The sequence below is a fragment of the Bubalus kerabau genome, chromosome 7, assembly GCF_029407905.1.
Source record: "Bubalus kerabau isolate K-KA32 ecotype Philippines breed swamp buffalo chromosome 7, PCC_UOA_SB_1v2, whole genome shotgun sequence".
NCBI classification, from domain to species: Eukaryota; Metazoa; Chordata; class Mammalia; order Artiodactyla; family Bovidae; genus Bubalus; species Bubalus kerabau.
Genome location: NC_073630.1, coordinates 68830109 through 68856212, shown reverse-complemented (window position 1 = coordinate 68856212; position 26104 = coordinate 68830109). Strand labels below are relative to the sequence as shown.

At 38.3% G+C, this 26104-nt stretch overlaps 1 protein-coding gene across 1 annotated transcript in view; it reads left to right on the top strand.

Annotated features, from left to right (window-relative positions):
- The window catches only part of GABRG1 (gamma-aminobutyric acid type A receptor subunit gamma1), an 87751-nt gene that overhangs the window by 40991 nt on the left and 20656 nt on the right, over positions 1-26104 (top strand). The window contains exon 3 of the mRNA XM_055588468.1: positions 7816-7883. Coding sequence (XP_055444443.1) covers positions 7816-7883 — 68 coding nt within the window. The remainder of the gene's footprint in view (positions 1-7815; positions 7884-26104) is intronic.

The following is a 26104-nucleotide window of genomic DNA, read 5'->3' as shown; positions in this document are numbered from 1 at the left end:
TCATTTTGTAAAACTTTTATTTCTCCTAGAGCACAGTCATTTGAAATTTCTCAACTTATAGCCTGGGGGTTGTACTAGGATTCCCTCTCCTTGGTGGCCCTAGACTTCTCTAAATAGCTGAGATCTCTACATATTAATTTAGAGTTCAGAAGCTGATTTAATATTTGTTTCCTCAGCATCACATGTGCACATACACAATTTAGGAATTAGTACATGCCTTGAGGGAGAGTTGATTATGGGTTGTCTGATTTAATTCCCTGTGGGGCAGGTACAAGTTCTAAGCCACTGTATTTTGTTTAGACACTATTGCTGTACAATGACAGAACATATATACCAAGGGGAAGAGTGATCAAAGAATAGCATAGAACTCACATCTGCATTTTTAAGTTGAGAAGCAAACATATACATAATGATTATTTTATAGATAGGAGTATAGGAATGCTTTTGCTGTTGTTCATAGGCATTTTAAATTGCTCATTTCCTTGACTTGGAATTGAGGATGCTTCTCTATATCTTTCACCTGTGTTACCTACTTTCATCAACAATTTAGTCTGGATATATGTACTGCTAGTGGCCAAAAAACTGGCAAGTTGTATCTGGTCCAGGTATGTTCCTTTTATGTGAATGGTACCCATAAGAAAATAAAATATCCTAGACACCCTCTTCCAACAACACAAGAGAAAATTCTACACATGGACATCACCAGATGGTCAATACTGAAATCACATTGATTATATTCTTTGCAGCCAAACATGGAGAAGCTTATAAAGTCAGCAAAAACAGGACCGGGAGCAGACTGTGGCCCAGATCACAAATTTGTTACTGCAAAATTCAGACTTAAATTGAAAAAGTAGGGGAAACCACTAGACCAATAAGGTATGACCTAAATCAAACCCATTATGAATATACAGTTGAAGTGACAAATAGATTCAAGGAATTAGATTTGATAGACAGAGTTCCTGAAGAACTATGGATGGAGGTTTGTGACATTGTACAGGAGGCAGTGATCAAGACCATCCCCAAGAAAAAGAAATACAAAATGGTTGTCTGAGGAGGACTTACAAATAACTGAGAGAAGAAGAGAAGTGAAAGGCAAAGGAGAAAGGAAAGATATACCCATTTGAATGCAGAGTTCCAAAGAATAGCAGGGATAGATAAGAAAGCCCTCTTCAGTGGTCAATGCAAAGAAATAGAAGAAAACAATAGAATGAGAAAGACTAGAGATCTCTTCAAGAAAATTCGAGATACCAAGGGAACATTTCATGCAAAGATGAGCACAATAAAGGAAAGAAATTGCATGGACCTAACAGAAGCAGAAGATATTAAGAAGAGGAGGCAAGAATACACAGAAGAACTGTACAAAAAAGATCTTCATGACCCAGATAATCACGATGGTGTGTCACTCATCTAGAGCCAGACATCCTGGAATGTGAGGTCAAGTGGGCCATAGGAAGCATCACTATGAACAAAGCTAGTGAAGGTGATGGAATTCCAGTTGAGCTATTTCAGATCCTAAAAGATGATGCTGTGAAAGTGCTGCACTCAATATGCCAACAAATTTGGAAAACTCAGCAGTGGCCACAAACTGGAAAGGGTCAGTTTTCATTCCAATCCCAAAGAAAGGCAATGCCAAAGAATGTTCAAACTACTGCCCAATTGCACTCATCTCACATGCTAGCAAAGTAATGCTCAAAATTCTCCAAGCCAGGCTTCAACAGTACATGAATTGTGAATTTCCAGATGTTCAAGCTGCATTTAGAAAAGGCAGAGGAACCAGAGATCAAATTGCCAACATCCGCTGGATCATGGAAAAAGCAAGAGAGTTCCAGAAAAACATCTATTTCTGCTTTATTGACTATGCCAAAGTCTGACTGTGTGGATTACAGAAAACTGTTGAAAAATCTTAAAGAGATGGAAATATCAGACCATCATGAATATTCATTGGAAGTACTGATGCTGAAGCTAAAACTCCAATATTTTGGCCTCCTGATGCAAAGAACTGACTCATTTGCAAAGACCCTCCTGACATTCCTCCTGAGAAATCTGTATGCAGGTCAGGAAGCAACAGTTAGAACTGGACATGGAACAACAGACTGGTTCCAAATCAGGAAAGGAATACATCAAGGCTGTATATTGTCACCCTGCTTATTTATCATATATGCAGTGTACATCATGAGAAAAACTGAGCAGTATGAAGCACAAGCTGGAATCAAGATTGCTCAGAGAAATATCAGTAACCTCAGATATGCAGATGACACCACCCTTATGGCAGAAAGTGCTGCTGCTGCTAAGTCGCTTCAGTCATGTCTGACTCTGTGCATCCCCTTAGACGCAGCCCACCAGGCTCCTTTATCCCTGGGATTCTCCAAGCAAGAACACTGGAGAGGGTTGCCATTTCCTTCTTCAATGCATGAAAGTGAAAATTGAAAGTGAAGTCGCTCAGTCGTGTCTGACTTTTTGTGACCCCATGGGCTGCAGCCTATCAGGCCCCTTCGCCCATGGGATTTTCCAGGCAAGAGTACTGGAGTGGGTTGCTAGTGCCTTCTCTGGGCAGAAAGTGAAGAACAACTAAAGAGCCTCTTGATGAAAGTGAAAAAGGAGAGTGAAAAATTGGCTTAAATTTCAATATTCAGAAAACTAAGATCATGGCATCTGGTCCCATCATTTCATGGGAATTAGATGGGGAAATGATGGAAATGATAACAGAGTTTATTTTGGGGGGCTCCAGAATCACTGAAGATGGTGATTGCAGCCATGAAATTAAAAGATGCTTGCTCCTTGGAAGGAAAGTTATGACCAACCTATACAGCATATTAAAAAGTAGAGACATTACTTTGCCAACCAAGGTCCATCTAGTCAAAACTATGTTTTTTCCAGTGTCATGTATGGATGTGAGAGTTGGAGTATAAAGAAAGCTAAGCCCCTAAGAAATGAACTGTGGTGTTGGAGAAGAATCTTGAGAGTCCCTTGGATGGCAAGGAGCTCAAACCAGTCAATCCTAAAGGAAATCAGTCATGAATATTCATTGGAAGTACTGATGCTGAAGCTAAAACTCCAATATTTTGGCCTCCTGATGCAAAGAACTGACTCATTTGCAAAGACCCTGATGCTCAGAAAGTCTGAGAGCGGGAGGAGAAAGGTATGACAGGGGATGAGATGGTTGAATGGCATCACTGTCTCAATGGACATGAGTTTTAGCAAGCTCCAAGAGTTGGTTATGGACAGGGAAGTCTGGAGTGCTGCAGTCCATGTGGTTGCAAAGAGTCGGACATGACTGAGCAACTGAACTGAACTGAGCCATTCTAAAGTGTGAGTGTGTAAAGACTCCACTGCTTCTCTTTCTTTAAATCTTACCAGTCCTCTTTTTCTTTACCCCTGATTAGGTATAAGCCCAGGGATAAGTTGCTCAGCCTTCTGCCTAAGGAGACATTTATTCAGAATTAGAGATCAGTGTTTTTTCCTCTAATAAGACACTCTCAATAATTAAATTTATATGTATTAATTATATGTCATATATATTAATAATAGCCTTATATTTATGAGTATTGAATATTGAAAATGGTTATTGACTACTGAGTATTGAATTATGTTAGTATGGCTAAGCAAGCACATTTAAATTCAAGCTTACTTAATTAATTTTTATTTAAATATAGAGCCTCTTGATGGGGGTTAAAAAAGAGAGTGAAAAAGCTGGCTTAAAACTCAGTATTCAAAAAAACTAAGATCATGACATCCCGTCCCATAACTTCATGGCAAATTGATGGGGAAAAAGTAGAAATAGTGACAGATTTTCTCTTCTCAGTCTCCAAAATTCCTTTGGATGGTGACTGCAACCATGAAATTAAAAGACACTTTCTTTTGGAAGGAAAGCTATGACAACCTAGACAGCATATTAAAAAGCAGAGATATCACTTTGCCAACAGTGGTCCATATAGTCAAAGTTATGGTTTTTCCAGTAGTCATGTATGGATGTTGGGTGGTCCATATAGTCATGTATGGTTTTTCCAGTAGTCATGTATGCACAGAAGAACTGGTGCTTTCAAACTGTGGCATTCAAGAAGACTCTTGAGAGTTCCTTGGACAGTAAGGAGATTTAACCAGTCAATCCTAAAGAAAATCAACACTGAATATTCATTGGAAGGATTGGTGTTGAAGCTGAAGTTCTGATACTTTGGCCACCTGGTATGAAGAGCTGACTCACTGGAAAAGACCCCGAGGCTAGGAAAGATTGAAGGCAAGAGGAGAAGGGGTGACAGAGGATGAGATGGTTGAGTGACTCAATGGGCACGTGTTTGAGCAAACTTTGGGAGACAGTGAAGGACAGGAAAGTCTGGCATGCTGCAGTGCATGGGGTCACGGAGTCGGACAGGACTTAACAACTGAACAGCAACAACAAAATGTACAGTGCAAAGTAGCATTTTATCTTTTCATCTCAGAGTATATATATTAAATGACTTAAGTCTCTTCAAAAACTGGTATTGGAAAAAGCTTGACAACTACTTATAAATCAGTGAAATTAGAACACTCCCTCATACCCTACAGAAAAATTAACTCAAAATGGCTTAAAGACCTAAACGAAAAACATGACAACATAAAACTCCTAGAAGAGAACATAGGCAAAACATTCTCTGACATAAATTGTAGCAATATTTTCTTAGATTAGTACCCTGAGGAAAAATAAATAATAGCAAAATATAAATAATTGGTACCTAATTAAATTTAAAAGCTTCTGCACAGCAAAGGAAATTACTGACAAAACAAAAAGACTACCTATGGAATAGGAGAAAATATGGGCAGTGATGTGTCCAATGGGGAGTTAATATCCAAAATATACAAACAGTATCTACAACTCAATATTGAAAAAAACAAGTAACCCAATCCAAAAATAGGCAGAAGACGTATATAGACATTTTTCCAAAGAATACGTATAGCTGGTCAACAGGCGGATGAAAAGATGCTCACATTTTTAATTATTGAAAGTGAAAGTGAAAGTTGTTCATTCGTGTCTGACTCTTTGTGAGCCCATGGACTGTGCAGTCAATGGAATTCTCCAGGCCAGAATACCGGAGTGGATAGCCTTTCTCTTCTCTAGGGAATCTTCCCAACCCAGAAATTGAATCTAGGTCTCCTGCACTGCAGGTGGAATCTTTACAACTGAGCTATCAGGGAAGTCCAATAATGTCCTCAAGAATCATTTAGTTCTTGGTATAGACTAAATTCAGCCCCAAGTATCATGCAATAAAGAGCAGGTATTCAGTGTTTGTTGGTTTATCAGGTGAACCAAAAATCCAATCAAATAAGACATGTACACTGCACTTAATTGCTTATAACTAGTAAAAAATGTACTTTCAAATGAAACTAATCAACCTATTGTCTTGTTATTAATTGACTTGCATAAAACCACTCTGAATATAGTTATAATTAGCTTAATAATATGATATTTTTTGTGACCCCGTGGACTGTAGCCCGCCAGGCTCCTCTATCCATGGGATTCTCCAGGCAAGAATACTGGAGTGGGTTGCCATTTCCTTCTCCAGGGGATCTTCCCAACCCAGGGATCAAACCCCTGGATCAAACCCGAGTCTCCTGCATGGCAGGCCGATGCTTTATCCTCTGAGCCACCAGGGAACACTTACAACTCATAGCTAGTCAAAAATAAATGGCAGCTGATTGAGAGAACTCATTTAGAAGTCATCAGTTAAGCTATAAAACCTTCTCTACTTTACAAGACCTACTTTTATTTAAGAAATCTAATTGTTGGTTAGTAGATCCAATTACATTGTCATGTATTGTGTAAATCTAGAAGCCTACGCCTGGAGGAGGAAATTGCAACCCCCTACAGTATTCTTGCATGGAAAATCCCATGGACAGAGGAGCCTGGCAGGCTACAGTCCATGGTGTCGCAGAGTGAGATGTAAAGAGCGGGACTGAGCAACTGAGCACTCAAGTACAGAAACCTGTAGTTTTGCCTGCTGAAACTATTTATAATTTCAAAGATTAAAAATAAATATGGTTTTAAAATAATATAAGCACTGTTTCTCAAAATGCCTCAAGTTTTCCATGGAAGCTTACCAGCCTCGAAGCTCTGCCAGAGTAGGTTACCAAGACAGGGAGATTTGGGACAGGCAAGGGAATCAGACAGGCAGACTCAGCTACATATTCAAGAAGATTCATCCTGCCAGGTCTAATATAGTGTTTGCATTGTAAGAATGATAAACACTGGGCCAGAAAGGGAAATCACATAAAGTTATCCAGAAAGGATACTGAATAAATATTACTAGAAACATGCTTACTTTAGAAACTTTTAATGTATAAGGTGGTTTTTCTGCTTTAATTTGCATTATCTCTATGTAAATCTCTTTGAGATCTATTATAGATTTTTTCTCACAACGTTTGTTCCCTTCTTGTCTACTTATGAAACCCTTACATGTATTCCTCAACAAGTATTTGTGGAATCAATAAATGAACCTTTGGGGGAGTAGGGAATAAAAAGAAACTATGTGAAAATGTTTTTCATAGTAAACAAAAAAATCTCATGAATGTAAATTATCATTACTATGGTAAATCTCATTATAGGAAGCCAAAAATACCTGACAAAGGTAGAAAGCCTAAATCACAATCGCTATTTAGCAATCACAAAATATTTACTATAGAGTGTATTAGTTAACCATATAATTCAGTAAATGTTTAAAAGGCTGACCCGTGCTACACATTTTGATAGAATATAAGACTATAGACATTTAAAGACTAACTCAGAAAGCACAAATGGCTGCGTACAAAATACAACAGATGAAGTTCACAGTGGTGGCTATATAGTATACTCTGAGAGTTAGATGAAAATACACCTTTCCTTGGAGCCAACTGTAAACAATCCAAAGGAATATTGTTAACAAGGGAAGAAAGGGGTGTATATACACCGATTATGCTCTTGATAAGAATCAGACCTAGAGGTAGATGCTTTACATTCATCACCTCCTTTGATCATCATAACTGTGCTTCAAATTCTAGTATTGCTGGAACTGGTTTATACTGGCTCACAATAGCCACTAATTACATATTGTCCCCACTCTGCACTCAGTGACTTCACAGTGGTATCTCTACATCAGTTATTGTGGGAGTATTTGCAACATTGAAATCAGCAAAAGATACAAATCAGGGCTTTTTTACTCATCTCTAAGAGTAAGCTTGGTAACATTTGCTAGCACACCACTGATATGCACTAAATAGATTAACAGGTTTCCCAGGTGGCTTGGCAGTAAAGAATTCACCTGTAATGCAGGAGACATGGGTTTGATCCCTGGGTTGGGAAGATCCCCTGAAAGAGGGCATGGCAACCCACTCCCTCTTGCCTGGAGAATACGATGGACAGAGGAGCCTGGCAGGCTACAGTGCATACAGTTGCAAAGAATCGGACACGACTGAAGCGACTGAACATGTGCACATGCACAGGCTCACATAACAGTGTTTAGGCTCTAAAATCCATCCGATCCTAAATTCTATAACTGTTGCAGAGTAAGTCATCTAACAATTTTAACTGAATTAACTTTATTAATTTTCATGGAAGGTTTGAACAGTTTTAACATTTTTAGGCTATGTGCTGAAATATTTTTAGTCAAAAATGGTCTTTTTTAGTTACATAATTGATTTAAAAGATTGTTGTGTTTATATAATGAATCATGCTCCTTCATTTCATAGTGCAAAATGTTTTATAACTAAAATGATAAAGTATTAATGATTAGTAAAGACTTATTTAAATAAGATTTAACACCACCTCTGATTATATCTTTGAACGTTCTTTGTATTGGTATTTTGCAGTGAGGCCCACAGTAATTGAAACTGATGTTTATGTAAACAGCATTGGACCAGTTGATCCCATAAATATGGTGAGTTATGATATTAAAAATTACTATTTGCATAAAGTTCTTGAGTACATACCACAGCAATAGAATGAATATGTGAGCAACTTCTCAGAGCTAATTCTGAATGAGTTCGGGGTGAAAAGGTGAAGTGATTTTCCGGTTGTGCATAGGCTGACTCTAAGGTATAGAGATGACTTTGTGGACAGCAGTCATCTTTTGAGATTGGAAATATAGTCACATATGCCCTCAAATGCTAAAGGCACATTTAGGAGGAACGGTCCAGCAATGATTTGGATTTTAAGTTCAGGGAATAAGTTGATTTGGAGATGATTTGGAAATAGATATAAATTGAGAAAGGAGGAAGAACAAGCAGTATAAGATATAGCTTGAAGCCTTGAGAAGTGATCCAAGGACGATGCATATTAAGAATACAGATCTGACAATCAGATGGTAAATTGAGGCCAATGTGTATAAACTACAGGTGGAAAAACAGAGAAGTGCAGAAAAGGGACATACTCAGAAACGTCAGTGGGTAAGAGAAGCAGGGAGAAGATTATATTAAAGTATCTGAGGAAGAAAAGAGGATGAAGAAGAAGGAATTAATAAACAATTGTCTATGTACATGAGAATCCAATGATAAATGAATTAAATTGGGCCTACTGGTATTAGCTAGAGTCTGGTACTGATTCTCTCAGATAAAATTCAGAGGAATGCTGAAAGTAAGAAAAGAATAACAGCTGAATCATATGTCTGCTCCAGCCTCATAATTGGTCTCATACCCAACTTCTTGGCACAGAGCCCTGAAATACAGGTTCACAGACATGAAATCATATGCTGATTTAAAGATGATGGAGATTAAGTGGGAATGCAGGTTAATTTTATGAACTACTATTTTGAGAAAATTGACTTACACTATAACTACTATTTTAAGAAACTTAACTTAGAAGAGAATGAGATAAGAAGTTGGTGATAGAGAGGGAAGAGAGTGTAAGAGACCTATGGGCAAGAGAGAGAATATGAAAAAATGCCAAGGGAAGGTCATTTAGGCTGAAAATTAATAAAAGTGTGTAACTATGCTTTATCTCTTACATGTAGAGTGAATAGTTTTCCTTACCATTAAAAAGACATAATTAACACCTACAATACAACCCATAGACATTATTTAAAGTAGATTGAAATGTACTGATCCGAACCCTAATAATCCCATTTCTGAGTCAGACTACTTGTTGCTTTTCAATGGGTTCTATCATGTGTTATTTTCATCTCCTTTGATGGACACCCATGTTAGCCTCCCAGGCTGCCATAATAAAGTATCAGAGACTGGATGGCTCTAACTATAGACACTTATGTCTCAAGTTCTGAAGGACAGAAGCTAAATCAAGGTGTCAGCAACTTTACTTTTTTCTAAGACTTCTCTCCTTGGTTTGCATATATCCGCCTTTTTGCTGAATCATATAGGCTTTCTTCAGTGCATCCACTTCCCTTGTGCTCTTTGTGTATCCAAATTTTCATCCAAGTTTCATCCAAATATCCAAACTTTCCCTTATTATAAGAACAGCAGTCAGATTGGATTCAGGTCCACCCTAACAACCTCATTTTAACTTAATCATCTCCTTAAAAGCCCTGTCTCCCAAAACAGTCATACCCTAACATATTGGGGGGTTAGGCCTTCAGCATATAAATTGTGGGAGGACACCATTCAGTGCATGCTGCAGCTGCTGCTAAGTCGCTTCAGTCGTGTCTGACTCTGTGCGACCCCATAGACGGCAGCCCACCAGGCTCCCCCGTCCCTGGGATTCTCCATGAAAGAACACTGGAGTGGGTTGCCATTTCCTTCTCCAATGCATGAAAGTGAAAAGTGAAAGTGAAGTTGCTCAGTCGTGTCCGACTCTTAGCGACCCCATGGACTGCAGGCTACCAGGCTCCTCCATCCATGGGATTTTCCAGGCAAGAGTACTGGAGTGGGGTGCCATTGCCTTCTCTGAATTCAGTGCATAATACCATGCAAAGATAATTTTCTAAGGCTTTGATGATTTTTCTCCCCAACTTCATTTATTCGTTATTACAACAAATTGTCCCTTTATTCTAGTCTTAACCATTTTATACTTGAATGTTATTGTTTAGTCATTGTCCTGTCTGACTCTTCTGTGGCTCCATGGACTGTAGCCCGCCAGGCTCCTCTGTCCATGGGATTTCCGAGACAAGAATACTAGAGTGGGTTGCTATGTCTTACTTGAGGGGGATATTCCTCACCCAGGGATCGAACCTGCACCTCCTATATGGGCAGGCTATTCTTTACCACTGAGCCAATGGGGAAGCCCTTTATTATACCTGAATAACCATCGTTATATACCTAACAGTTATCAGTGTCTACTTTGTCCTATAGTATTACAGTCATGATCGGTTTTTCTCTCAGTCAACATGATGTTCATGTGTTTGTCATTAACTTTCACAGTGCCTATATTGATCACCATAGTGGCAGGATTCTTTCCACACAATAATGGACATCTTTGTTGCCTTAATGCAAATGAATATGAACTGGCTGTGGATAAGTTGAATTTGATAATCTGAAAATTGGAGCCTGCTCTCAGGGTAAAGGGTTGAAGCAAATATTGTCAGGGATTAGCTAAACCTCTGAGGAACTGGAAAGTCTGAAAGTAAAGAGAGAAGGAAAAAGAAACAATATCAGACCTTGAGGAATATATACATTTAAGGACCTGTAAGATGAAGCTGATATAGCAAATTAAACTGATAAGTTGACAAGAAAATGAAGATAAAGCGAGGGAAGGTAAAATTTGAAAGTGTTTTAGTTTTCCTTCTAACTCCAAACAAATTTGTATACAACCACTGGTTTTCGTAAAGATAAAGAAGTTTATATAGCTGTGTGTATTAATTTAACATTATGCAAATATAAAATTTTATAAAGTAATGCCTTACTAAGATGTTAATTTTCTCTTTAAAAGAATCTTAAAATATTCAGTCTCTACTAATACTTAGGTAAACCCATTTGGGGATGTGGAAGTCTAAATTTTCCTGCATTGTATATTTTTTATTTGAGCCTTTTGTCTTCAATTTGAATGAATTCATTAAAAAAAAATGAGGTTATTAAAAAGAAGTAGAATTCAAGACTGAATTAGTATTCCAGAAATACTTTCACATGAAGAGCTATCAAGAGACTTCTGTGATGATATTCTTGCATAAAAGTTTCATAGTATTAAATATTTAGTTTCCAGTGGGGCAAATCACACACTTGTAACCTTGGACAGTGATAGTTTTTTTTTTTAAGCTAATTAAGTGAAATTACTATTAAAATTGGTGATACTAAAGCACATATAAGAAAAAAACTAGAATATTTAATAGTGTTTATTAAAACAGAAGCATGTCATACTAGGAACGAAGGAACAGTTTACAGAGAAAACTATTCTAACTAAACAATGCAGGAACATTAGAATTCAATTATTATAAAATGAATAGAATTGCTTTGACTGTGACTGTAATAAAACAAGCAGACTTGAATAGAATTAAGCAAGCAAGTCTTTTCCCCCTCTTAACTATATAAACAACTTAAGGTACTGATAAGAATCAAAGCTACTATATAAGTTTAATAATTTTACTTTTTCAAATGAAGTAAAATGTGGTTTGGTACAAATGCTTTTTTTTTTTTTCAAACTTGGCTGCATAAAATAGTATCTGTAGATTATTGATAAGACCTAAAACAGTATCATTCTACAACCATATGTATCTTTCTTTTCTTTTTTTTTTTAATTCAAGGTTAGGTTAATGGCTTCAATCCTGGTGTCACTGTCAAACATTGGATATTCAATAATTGCATGTTAAAAGAATGAATAAATTAGTCAATAAATAGATTGTCCCATAATTTTTATTTTGAAAATTTTAGTGCAAAGTGAGTAACAGATGCAACTAATCAGAATTGGAAAAAAAAAAAAAACAACTAACTTGGAAAGAGGCCATTCAACTATGCATGCTCTAATTAAAACTATCTAAATGTAAACAGAAAAAAAAATACAATAAAAACTGAAGGCACAAAACGTTAATAGAGGTTATTAGACTGAAATTAAAGTATTTCATCCTCTTAATTTTTCAAGTTTTGAGGAGATTATGTGTTTTCACTCTTTTGAGTAAATATCTCAGGGTAATTAAACAATTGCAGTTATCCTCTGGTAGCACATATAACAGCCAAGGGTTATGGGAATTCCCTGAATAAAAATCAGTGAAAGCTCCAGTGAATCCAAGATGATTAATGGGTATCTAGCAATGGCACCCCACTCCAGTACTTTTGCCTGGAAGATCCCATGGACAGAGGAGCCTGGTAGGCTGCAGTCCATGGGGTCGCTAGAGTCGGACACGACTGAGCGACTTCACTTTCACTTTTCACTTTCATGCATTGGAGAAGGAAATGGCAAACCCACTCCAGTGTTCTTGCCTGGAGAATCCCAGGGACGGGGAAGCCTGGTGGGCTGCCCTCTATGGAGTCGCACAGAGTCGGACACGACTGAAACGACTTAGCAGCAGCAGCGGCAGCAACACAAGGGGAGTAAGTACAGAACAGTAATCATTGAAAATTACAGCTATAGTTTGGACATGGGTTTCCCTGGTGGCTCAGACGGTAAAGCGTCTGCCTGCAATGCCGGAGACTCAGGTTCGATTCCTGGGTCGGGAAGATCCCCTGGAGAAGGAAATGGCAATCCACTCCAGCACTCTTGCCTGGAAAATCCCATGGACGGAGGAGCCTGGTAGGCTGCAGTCCATGGAGTCGCTAAGAGTCAGACACAACTGAGCGACTTCACTTTCACTTTTCACTTTCATGCATTGGAGAAGGAAATGGCAACCCACTCCAGTGTTCTTGCCTGGAGAATTCCAGGGACAGGGGAGCCTGGTGGGCTGCCGTCATGGGGTCACACAGAGTTGGACACGACTGAAGCGACTTAGCAGCAGCAGCAGCAACACCCTTATATAGCCCAATATTAAGAGATTATCAGTATAGGTACTTTGAAAGTGTCAGACCAGAGAGAAAAACAGTGATAAAAAAACTTCTCAAGAACAAGATCCCAAATCATGTCTATAGAATTTAACTTTATATCATTGTAAATGCCAGGGTCATAGGTCACATGATCTGAGACTATGGTTCCTAAGCTGGATAGATTCTTCAGCCTTGAAATTTTTATTGGTTATGGTACTGGAGACAGGGCTGAAGACTGAAGGCACCAGTTATAAAGAGGGCAAATTAGAAAGAAGCCAGGGCACCAGCTGGGCTAGATTCCAGAGTAACTACCTGCTGGAGTGACAACACAGGGAAGTTCAGTTCAGTCGCTCAGTCATGTCCAACTCTTTGCGATCCCCTGGACTGCAGCACGCCAGGCCTCCCCTGTCCATCACCAACTCCCAGAGTTTACTCAAACTCATGTCCATGGAGTCGGTGATGCCATCCAACCATCTCATCCTCTGTCATCCCCTTTTCCTCCCACCTTCAGTCTTTCCCAGCATCAGGATCTGAGCAGTACACAAATAGGATTTATTGTATTTAGCAAAAGACAAGTTGTTTTCTTTCTTGCCAGTATAGAAATATTTAACAATAATGCCCCCTTTCAGGTTCTTTTTGCCAGAAAAGGAAAGTTCAACTGTTCCCTATAAAAGTATAAATAATCTTAAAGCATAGGTGAACTTACAAAAGTTATAAACATTAATTATTATTGCATGGAAATAAAAAAAGGTGGATAAGAGATTTTTTCAGTAAAGAAGTTTTGTTCTATCATTTAAGCAGAATGGGCAAGCATCAAATGTCTGTATAGAAGGTGCCTGAGTGCATGCTAAGTCTCTTCAGTCGTGTCTAACTCTTTGTGACCCCATGGACTGTAGCTTGCCAGGCCCTTCTGTCCCTGGGATTCTCCAGGCAAGAATACTAGAGTGGGTTGGCATTTCCTTCTCCAGGGGATCTTCCTGACACAGGAACGAACAGGTGTCTCCTGCGGCTTCTGCATTAGCACAGATTTTTTTTTTTTTTTTTTTACCACTGAGCCACCTGGGAAGCCCATGAGGTATAGTTAGAGGGTAAGGTATATTTAAATAATTCATTTGAGAATGGTGAGAACTGACTTTTAAGATTTTTTTTTAATTTTACCTTATTTTATCAAACTCAATTTTTATAATTAAATCCCTAGACATATAACTTTTGTTTAACCATTCCAAATATACTGAGAAAGCTGGTGCTTGGGGAGAAGTTTTTTCTTCATGAATCATGAATTTCTTTCAAGGAGCACATTTCTTTAGCATGGTTCATACAATTGGTCATGATGTTCTTGCTGCTACTGCCGCTAAGTTGCTTTAGTTGTGTCCGACTCTGTACGACCCCATAGACAGCAGCCCACCAGGCTCCTCTGTCCCTGGGAGTCTCCATGCAAGAATACTGGAGTGGGTCACCATTTCCTTCTCCAATGCGTGCATGCATGCTAAGTCACTCCAGTTGTGTCCGACTCTTTGCGACCCTATGGGCAGTGGCCTGCCAGGCTCCTCCGTCCACAGGATTCTCTAGGCAAGAATACTGGAGTGGGTTGCCATTTCCTTCTCTACCCAATGTTCATAAGTTCTTCCATTTCTCTGTCTTTGTCTCTTTCTGCCCCTCTTTCTCGGGGTTTCTTCCTCTCTCCTCTTTTCCTTCCCATTCCTCTCCTTCCTTTCTTCTCTTTTTTTGTTACTGATGCTTCCAGATTTAAGGAAATAAAGATTTAAACATAGCTTCTAAATATTAAATTAACTCCATGTTTTACTTTTACTATATTAACAGGAAATAGTCACTCCTTGCCAGCTATATTACTTTTAGGAATTATAAAACAGCAACACATTAAGTTTACTTGTTTCATTTGTACAACATTTTAAAGCTTGCTACCATGGTTTTTATTTCTTTTTTTGCATATTACATTAAGATTTATTTTTTCATTATATCCTTTAAAGTCAATTTCTTTTCACTGGCTCTATTTTAGGTAACTTTTGACTCAACACTAACAGAAATAAAAATTATAAATAGATAAGTGTTATTTTCATCTCTGTGCTGCTTTGATCCAGAATGCTCATTTGCTCCAAGAATAGGAAGTTAGAGTTCTTATAAAGAAATTAAATTAACAACTAAACCTGCAAAAATTATTAAAATAATTTATACTATTTCTTAATGTTAAAAAACACTTTAAAATTTTTATTCTCTGATCTTATTAGTCTTTTATTTATGTAACACTTCTATTGTGACAGTTGATACATTGATTACTGAGTTAGAAAATATATGGCCTTCTTTGGAGAAGCATAAAACTTAGTGGGGAGGATGGCTTTTAAAGTATTAAATTAGATCAATACAGAGGATGAAGGGTCAGGAAAAATTCTGTTATAAATCCATATGTATTTTAATTTGCAAATGGTGACCCTATGCCATATTTTCTAAACTATTTTTGAATAATATCATGGATTATCATTATACAGTGGTCACCACTGTTAGCTACTATTTTAACATTTTAATAACTTTATGTACATGGCTTCCCCAAATGCTATACTATTATGCATATTTTTACTATAACATGGTATCTTTCCATGTATTGTATCATGGCTATTATTACCCTTGCTGCTAAGTCACTTCAGATGTGTCTGACTCTGTGCGACCCTATAGACGGCAGCCCACCAGGCTCCCCTGTTCCTGGGATTCTCCAGGCAAGAACACTGAAGTAGGTTGCCATTTCCTTCTCCAATGCATGAAAGTGAAAGTGAAGTCGCTCAGTCGTGTCCAACTCTAGCGACCCCATGGACTGCAGCCCACCAGGCCCCTCCGTCCATGGGATTTTCCAGGCAAGAGTACTGGAGTGGGGTCCCATTGCCTTCTCCAATTATTACACTTAATTCCTGTTTAAAAATATTAAATATTGCCTCCTATATTAAATATATATTTAATAATTCATTTTCTAATACTGTGGTTAGTCTTTGGAGGTGTCTAATGTTGAATTCTTTTTTAATGATATGCCTCCCAGCTTAGTTATCATTTTGAGTCCTTTATGTACTAATAGATATAGAATGTTCTATAATGGGCTAGTACTGCTTGACAGTTCTGGCCTCAGGTTAGGATTAGGGGGAAAAATGTCATTAAAATCTGGTTTTTAGTTTTGCTTCCTACCTAGCTAATTTAAGGCCCTATTTCATTTGTCAAATGTTATAGTTAATACAGTTATACCTTTTGAATCTACAGTTTTCACCTCTTTATTTAAATTGAGTTATATGGTACCTACCAAAGGTTTTCAGTGATGAATTCAAAGTTATTAAGCAACCACTTTGATTGTTTCATTTCTTAATATAAAATTTATTTATATGAGGAGAGTGACAAATAGTAATATGTTGCTAATAATATTTAAAAAAAAAACAGAAAAACAATGAATAGGGAAAAGCAGTTTAGCACATAAGATGATGATTTATCATGGATAAAGATCACTTCAAAGGGATAATATTTCAGAAGATTCAGTTCAGTTCACTTCAGTCACTCAGTAATGTCTGATTCTTTGCAACCCTGTGGACTGCAGCACACCAGGCTTTCCTGTCCATCACCAACTCCAGGAGCTTGCTAAAATTCATGCCCATCGAGTTGGTGATGCTATTCAACCATCTCATCCTCTGTTGCCTCTTTGTCTCATGCCTAAAACCTTTCCCAGCATCAGAGTGATTTCCAAGGAATCAGTTCTTCACATCAGGTTGTGAAAGTATTGGAGCCTCAGCTTCAGCATCAGTCCTTGCAGTGAATATTCAGGACTGATTTCCTTTATGATGGACTGGTTGGATCTCCTTGCAGTCCAAGGGACTCTCAAGAGTCTTCTCCAACACCACAGATCAAAAGCATCAATTCTTTGATGCTTAGCTTTCTTTATGGTCCAACCCCCACATACACACATGACTACCAGAAAAACCATAAATTTGACTATATGGACCTTATTCAACAAAGTAATGTCTCTGCCATAATGGTATGGACCTAACAGAAGCAGAAGATTTGGCAAAACTAATACAATTATGTAAAGTTTAAAAATAAAATAAAATTAAAAAAAATAAAATAAAAATAAAAAGAGGTGAATAGAATACACAGAAGAACTGTACAAAAAAAGATCTTCATGCCCGGATAATCGTGATGGTGTGATCACTCACCTAGAGCCAGACATCCTGGAATGTGAAGTCAAGTGGGCCTTAGGAAGCTCACCACAAGCAAAGCTAGTGGAGGTGATGGAATTCTAGTTGAGCTATTTCAAATCCTGAAAGATGATGCTGTGAAAGTGCTGCACTCAATATACCAGCAAATTTGGAAAACTCAGCAGTGGCCACAGAACTGGAAAGGGTCAGTCTTCATTCCAATCCCAAAGAAAGGCAATGCCAAAGAATGCTCAAACTACTGTACAATTGCACTCATCACATGCTAGTAAAGTAATGCTAAAAATTCTCCAAGTCAGGCTTCAACAATATGTGAATGGTGAACTTCCAGATGTTCAAGCTGGATTTAGAAAAGGCAGAGGAACCAGAGATCCAGTTGCCAACATCCGCTGGGTCATCCAAAAAGCAAGAGAGTTCCAGAAAAACATCTATTTCTCCTTTATTGACTATGGCAAAGCCTTTGACTGTATGGATCACAATAAACTGTGGAAAATTTTGAAAGAGATGGGAATACCAGATCACTTGACCTTCCTCCTGAGAAATCCATATGCAGGTCAGGAAGCAACAGTTAGATCTGGCCAGGGAAAAACAGACTGGTTCCAAATCGGAAAAGGAGTAACGTCAAGGCTGTAGTTGTCATCTTGCTTACTTAACTTATATGCAGAGTACATCATGAGAAACACTGGGCTGGATGAAGCACAAACTGGAATCAAGATTGCTGGGGAGAAATATCAATACCCTCAGCTATGCAGATGGAACCACCCTTACTGCAGAAAGTGAAGAGAAACTAAAGGGCCTCTTGATGAACGTGAAAGAGGAGAGTGAAAAAGTTGGCTTAAAGATCAACGTTCAGAAAACTATGATCATGGCATCCAGTCCCATCACTTCATGGCAAATAGATGGAGAAACAGTGGAACAGTGGCAGAGTTTATTTTTTGGGGCTCCAAAATCTCTGCAGATGGTGACTGCAGCCACGAAGTTAAAAGATGCTTACTCCTTGGAAGGAATGTTATGACCAACCTAGACAGCATGTTAAAAAGCAGAGACATTACTTTGCCAACAAAGATCCGTCCAGTCAAAACAATGTTTTTTCCAGTTGTCATGTATGGATGTGAAAGGTGGACTATAAAGAAAGCTGAGCACCGAAGAATTGATGTTTTTGAACTGTGGTGTTGGAGAAGACTCTTGAGAGTCCCTTGGACAGCAAGGCAATCCAACCAGTCCATCCTAAAGGAAATAAGTCCTGAATATTCATTGGAAGGACTGATGTTGAAGCTGAAACTCCAATACTTTGACCACATGATGTGAAGGACTAACTCATTTGAAAAGACCCTGATGCTCAGAAAGATTGTAGCCGGGAGAAGAAGGGGACGACAAAGGATGAGATGGTTGGATGGCATCATTGACTCAATGGACATGGGTTTGAGTAAACTCTGGGAGTTGGTGATGGACAGGGAGGCCAGGGGTGCTGCAGTCCATGGGGTTTCAAAGAGTCAGACAGGACTTAGTGACTGAAATGTACTGACCAGACCTACTCCCATAATATACATTAAGAGATACGTCCAAGGTAAGAGAAAACCAAGTAAGATGGTAGGCACTGAGAGAGGGCATCAGAGGGCAGACAGACTGAACCACAATCACAGACAACTAGCCAATCTGATCACATGGACCACAGCCTTGTCTAACTCAATGAAACTAAGCCGTGCTGTGTCAGGCCACCAAAGACAGATGGGTCATGGTGGAGAGGTCTGACAGAATGTGGTCTACTAGAGAAGGGAATGGCAAACCGCTTCAATATTCTTGCCCTGAGAACCCCATGAACAGTATGAAAAGGCAAAAAGCTAGGACACTGAAAGATGAACTCCCCAGGTCGGTAGGTGCACAATATGCTACTGGAGATCAGCGGAGAAATAACTCCAGAAAGAAAGAAAGGATGGAGCCAAAGCAAAAACAATTCCCAGTTGGGGATGGGACTGGTGATAGAAGCAAGGTTTGATGCTGTAAAGAGCAATATTGTATAGGAATCTGGAATGTTAGGTTCATGAATCAAGGCAAATTGAAAGTGGTCAAACAGGAGATGACAAGAGTGAACATCGTCATTCTAGGAATCAGCGAAATAAGATGGACTGGAATGGGTGAATTTAACTCAGATGACCATTACATCTACAGTACTGTAAGCAGGAATCCCTTAAGAAGAAATGAAGTAGCCATCATAGTCAACAAAAGACTCCGAAATGCAGTACTTGGATGCAATCTCAAAAACGACAGAATGATCTCTGTTTGTTTCCAAGGCAAACCATTCAATATCACGGTAATCCAAGTCTATGCCCTGACCAGTAATGCTGAAGAAGCTGAAGTTGAACAGTTCTATGAAGGCCTACAAACCTACTAGAACTAACACCCAAAAAAGATGTCCTTTTCATTATAGGGGATGGGAATGCAAAAGTAGGAAGTCAAGAAACACCTGGAGTAACAGGCAAATTTGGCCTTGGAATACAGACTGAAGCAGGGCAAAGGCTAATAGAGTTTTGCTAAGGGAACGCACTAGTCATAGAAAACACCCTCTTCCAACAGCACAAGAGAAGACTCTACACATGGACATCACCAGATGGTCAACACTGAAATCATATTGATTATATTCTTTGCAGGCAAACATGGAGAAGCTCTATACAGTCAGCAAAAACAAGACTGGGTGCTGACTGTGGCTCAGATCATGAATTCCCTATTACCAAATTCAGAGTGAAACTGAAGAAAGTGGAGAAAACCACTAGACCATTCAGGAATGACCTAAATCAAATCCCGTATGACTATACAGTGGAAGTGAGAAATAGATTTAAGGGACTAGATCTGGTAGACAGAGTGCCTGATGAACTATGGATGGACGTTTGTGACATTGTGCAGGAGACAGGAATCAAGACCATCCCCAAGAAAAAGAAATGCAAAAAAGCAAAATGGCTGTCTGAGGAGGACTTACAAATAGCTGTGAAAAGAAGGGACATGAAAAGCAAAGGAGAAAAGGAGATATACCTATTTGAATTCAGAGTTCGAAAGAATAGCAAGGAAAGATAAGAAAGACTTCCTCAGCGATCAATACAAAGAAATAGAGGAAAACAACAGAATGGGAAAGACTCGAGATCTCTTCAAGAAAATTAGAGTTACCAAGGGAACATTTTATGCAAAGATCGGCTCAATAAAGGACAGAATTTGTAGGGACCTAACAGAAGCAGAAGATATTAAGAAGAGTTGGCAAGAATACACAGAAGAACTGTAGAAAAAAGATCTTCATGCCTGGATAATCACAATGGTGTGATCACTCACCTTGAGCCAGACATCCTAGAATGTGAAGTCAAGTAGGCCTTAGGAGGCATCACTATGAACACAACTTTTGAAGGTATTGGAATTCCAGTTGAGCTATTTCAAATCCTGAAACATGATGCTATGAAAGTACTGCACTCAATATGCCAGCAAATTTGGAAAACTCAGCAGTGGCCACAGGACTGGAAAAGTTCAATTTTCATTCCAATCCCAAAGAAAGGCAATGCCAAAGAATTTTCAAACTACTGCACAATTGCACTTATCTCACACGCTAGTAAAATAATGCTCAAAATTCTCCAAGCCAGCCTTCTACAATATGTGAACTGTGAACTTCCAGTTGTTCAAGCTGGTTTTAGAAAAGGCAGAGGAACCAGAGATCAAATTGCCAACATCCGCTGGATCATCAAAAAAGCAAGAGAGTTCCAGAAAACATTTGCTTCTGCTTTTGACTATGCCAAAGTCTTTGACTGTGTGGATCACAATAAACTGTGGAAAATTCTTAAAGAGATGGGAATACCAGACCACCTGACCTGCCTCTTGAGAAATCTGTATGCAAGTCAGGAAGCAACAGTTAGAACTGGATATGGAACATCAGACTGGTTCCAAATAGGAAAAGGAGTACATCAAGGCTGTATATTGTCACCCTAGTTATTTAACTTATATGCAGAGTACATCATGAGAAACACTTGGCTTGAGGAAGCACAAGCTGGAATCAAGATTTCTGGGAGAAATATCAATAACCTCAGATATGCAGATGACACCACCTTTGTGGCAGAAAGCAAAGATGAACTAAAGAGGCCTCTTGATAAAAGTGAAAGAGGAGAGTGAAAAGTTGGCTTAAATCTCAACATTCAGAAAACTAATATCATAGCATCCGGTGCCATCACTTCATGGGAAATAAATAGGGAAACAGTGAAAACAGTGTCAGACTTTATTTTTCTGGGCTCCAAAATCACTGCAGATGGTGACTTCCACCATGAAATTTAAAGACACTTACTCCTTGGAAGGAAAGTTATGACTAACCTATACAGCATATTAAAAAGCAGAGACATTACTTTGCCAACAAAGGTCCATCTAGTTTAGGCTATGGTTTTTCCAATGGTCATGTATGGATGTGACAGTTGGACTATAAAGAAAGCTGAGCGCAGAAGATCGAAGCTTTTGAATGTGGTGTTGGAGAAGACTCTTGAGAGTCTCTTGGACTGCAAGGAGATCCAACCAGTCCATTCTGAAGGAGATCAGCCTTGGGATTTCTTTGGAAGGAATGATGCTAAAGCTGAAACTCCAATAGTTCAGCCACCTGATATGAATAGCTGACTCTTTGGAAAAGATCCTGATGCTGGGAAAGATTGAGGGCTGGAGGAGAAGGGGATGACAGAGGATAGATGGTTGGATCACATCACCTTCTCAAGGGACATGGTTTTGTGTGGACTCTGGCAGTGCATGATGGACAGGGAGGCCTGGCGTACTGCAATTCTTGGAGTCACAAAGGGTGAACTGAACTGAACTGAACTGAACTGAAGTGCCACTGCAGATGATGTCTGCAGCCATGAAATTAAAAGACGCTTACTCCTTGGAAGAAAAATTATGACCAACCTAGATAGCATATTGAAAAGCAGAGACATTACTTTGCCAACAAAGGTCTGTCTTGTCAAGGCTGTGGTTTTTCCTGTGGTCATGTATGAATGTGAGAGTTGGACTGTGAAGAAAGCTGAGCACCGAATAACTGATGCTTTTGAACTGTGGTGTTGAAGAAGACTCTTGAGAGTCCTTTGGACTGCAAGGAGATCCAACCAGTCCATCCTAAAGGAGATCAGCCCTGGGATTTCTTTGGGAGGAATGATGCTAAAGCTGAAACTCCAGTACTTTGGCCACCTCATTCGAAGAGTTGACTCTTTGAAAAAGACTCTGAATTGGGAGGGATTGGTGACAGGAGGAAAAGGGGACGACAGAGGATGAGATGGCTGAATGGCATCACTGACTCGATGGACGTGAGTCTGAGTGAACTCTGGGAGATGGTGATGGACAGGGAGGCCTGGCGTGCTGCAATTCATGGGGTTGCAATGAGTCAGACACGACCAAGGACTGAACTATCTGACTGAACTGAAGTGAAGGTATCAGAATTCGTCAGAAGGTTTTCAGGAAGGAGAAATCACTCTCAAGCAGGATACATTGTTGTTATATAATCCCTAGTGCAGAGTTTAAACTGAGTTGTTTGTTGTGTAATCATCAGTTCTGGGCTTAAAGAAAACAAAGTTTTATGTGACTAACACTGAGGAATGTAGAGAAAAAAGAAAAAAAAAATCTCCTCCTTGGGGACCCTGGACTTCTTATCAACCCCATAGGAATTGACTCTCTCAATATCTTAAATCAGAAGTATTTTTATGAGGATAAGTCACTGGGTGCTACAATGTCGATAGGGCCTTTATTCTTATGTTTAGAATATGATCACTGAAACTTAGAGCTAGGAAAGATAAGAATGATAATTTTATGTAGTGCACTCATTTTTCCATTGAAAAAGAATAAAGGACTTGATCAGCTTCCTACTCTAGGAACTCACAGAATTGGGAGCTGACATGATTTCCTGTCTCCATTCAACCAGTATTCTTTAGATTACATCGTAACTTCTCACTATAACACACATTTGATGTATTTGTTGTAGTTTATCTTAAAAGTATTTAAAATTATGTATACAGTTAAAGTGGAGAAGGCAATGGCACCCCACTCCAGTACTCTTGCCTGGAAAATCCCATGGATGGAGGAGCCTGGTTGGCTGTAGTTCATGGGGTCACTAAGAGTCGGACACGACTGAGTGACTTCCTTTTCACTTTTCACTTTCATGCATTGGAGAAGGAAATGGCAACCCACTCCAGTGTTCTTGCCTGGAGAATCCCAGGGGCAGGGGAGCCTGGTGGGCTTCCGTCTGTGGGGTCGCACAGAGTCGGACATGACTGAAGCAACTTAGCAGCAGTAGCAGCAGCATACAGTTAAAGAGAATGTCCTATTCCTTAGTTGTGTTATTTATATATATATATATATATATATATATATATATATATATTTTTTTTTTTTTAGTCCAAAGGCTTTTAAATAATGTATGAAAGCCTTAGGTTTCCGATGGGCAATGGATTTTAACTCACATCAGTTTAAATAAAATCTGAAGTAGATAAACCTTGTTAAAAGTCTCCACTTTTAACATTTTGCTATAACAGAAATCATGACAAATCTCTCTAGGAGAAGTTGTGCAAGTCCTGCAACAGGCTTTGGTTTTATCTGCATAGAGAACTCTATTTTGTGATAAGTAAACACTGGAAGCCAGCACTTCCAATGATACTGCAAAGAGTGCTATTCTAGAAGCATACTGATACGCCAGAAATTCTCTGATTCTATGTTTGTGTTAGTAATTGAACTTGGACAGCATAATTAACTTTTGTTTTAGAGACAAAAATCTCTAATGTTAGTCTGCAACTGTTTAAAAGTCAATTCAGATTAAATAAAATTTCCATCATGAAGTCTTTATTAATTTCTCCTAGCTGAAAATAATCTCTTTTGTTTTTATTTCTCTTTAATTCTGTCTCTCCTAAGTAGTATTAATTTCCAATTTTATTATGTAAATATACATAATGGAAAAACTTCACATTCATCTTTGTAAACTGAGAACAATATAGAAGTAACTTGAACACTGAAAAATATTTGTTAAAAAGTTATTTGATGAATGTACATGGCATTATGTACTTTTGGCAATCTAAATTTACAGACATAAAAATAGAACCCAGTTGGTAACTGAATGGAGGATTTATGTCATATTATCCGTCAGTGTATTGATGACTGACTTCAATGATTTAAGTATCTGACAAAACCTTTTTTTCTTTTTCATTTGAAGAAAGGAATACCAAGTCTTTTTCTTATCTTGTGACAGTATCAAGAAGTTGGTGCTTTTATAATAATTGAGCAAAGTGGGGAAGAATCCTATGAACTTGCATCGCTAAAGCTATTTGTGCTGGTGATTAGCTACACTTGTACCTTTTCTCTACGTTTATAGCCTTAGTATCTGATTCACTGCTAACCACTGATCTATTTTACTGTTTTGGCCATGTGAATCAATAGCTTAGGGAGAGATCAATGCCAGGTTCCTAGGATCAGATGAGAATCAACCCAATTTCATGATGTAATTATGCACCTAAGTTAATTATTTAGGTCTGCATTTGTGTGATGTTAATTTCATTACTAAAAAAAGATACTGAGTTAACCTGTGCATTTAAGTTTTAGACACAGCACATAATTGCAAGCTGACAGTGAAGTAGGAAAAGGGCATGACACTCACTTTCATCAATTATGGTTTGATTGATTTAGTTAGAAGTCAAGATGGCTCACTTCTTCACCTTTACCCACTAATGCTATTTTCTGGGCTAACTGCAAGGAGGCAAAGTTTCACAATGTACATATGATCTGAAATGCTAAATGCGCTGCTCCTCATCTTGAAATGTTTATCCTAGAAGCTATTCTCCTTGTTGTTCTGAGTGACTGGAAGTTCCTTTTCATGTTTCTTTTGCTTAGTTATTATGTAGATAATTATAACCTGTAAATAGGAACATGAAGTACAAGAACAGGGTTTGATCATTTTCTTGAAACTACCCTAATACAAATGAGCAAATAAAATGGGATTTTTCAATTATGTATAAAATGGCACAGGCTTGAATAACTTCTTATCTCAGTGAAGCATTTATTAAGGATTAGTAATTTAAAACAGCTTGGAAGTATTAACCTCTGCAAAAAGTTTAGGAAGGATGGATTATCAAGACACATGCTCTGTATCTTTCTCTTCTTGAACCTAGATTGAGGGAATTGTGAGCAGAAAAAAAATCTTCCCATTTTCCCAAAAATCTCTGCTTGAGGAAATTTGACCCTTTGGAAGTCATAACTCATCCAACAGTGATTAGCACAGTTACAAACGGGTCTGCTAAAGAAAGAACTGCCAGCTGAAAAGCAGGATCCACAACTGTTTGCTGGGCTGTTTCCCAGCCCTATACAAGCTAGTTCTCAAGTGTCATTTTTAATGTCCTATTCGTTAGGAATACTGCAGCCAATATACCTACTAAGTAGCTTAAGGTTTCCTCTACCAACCAATGTTGTATCTTTGCTAATCCATAATCCTGGTGGGGTATGTTAGCCTCTTACTTTATCTTAAGCAGTTTCTGCTGTTCAGTTCTCTCTACCATTTAAAGATTTTTATTTCATTAATCAAACTCTCAATCATACTTCTATTTATTATATTAAATATTTCTTTCTGGGTAAGTTTGGACAAGAGCTAGCATTACATCAAGAGTGAGCAAGTAATCTCTCCCACCTCAAATGACTCATATAAAACTTCATACTTTTCAGTTTATTCTTTTCCTAACCTTCTAACACCAAAGTTTCACACATACATACACTTATTTTCCTTTCTCAGTAGCATTGGTTATGCATTCTTATTCATTAATTTTATCAAATTATTATTTTTTTCTTTATTTTATTTTTTTTTTAAATTTTATTTTATTTTTAAACCTCAAACACTGTATTAGTTTTACTTTTATAATATGGTAGGCATAACTGTCAGGATACAAAGGTAGGTTATACCTAAGTACCTACTTCTAAGAATTCTCTCATAACCATGCAATTTCCTATTTATAGTCTTTCTGATTATGAACAGAGGCTTTTCTCTAATTATGGCACCCATCAGGCCTCACTATGATGACCATTATACGTGATTG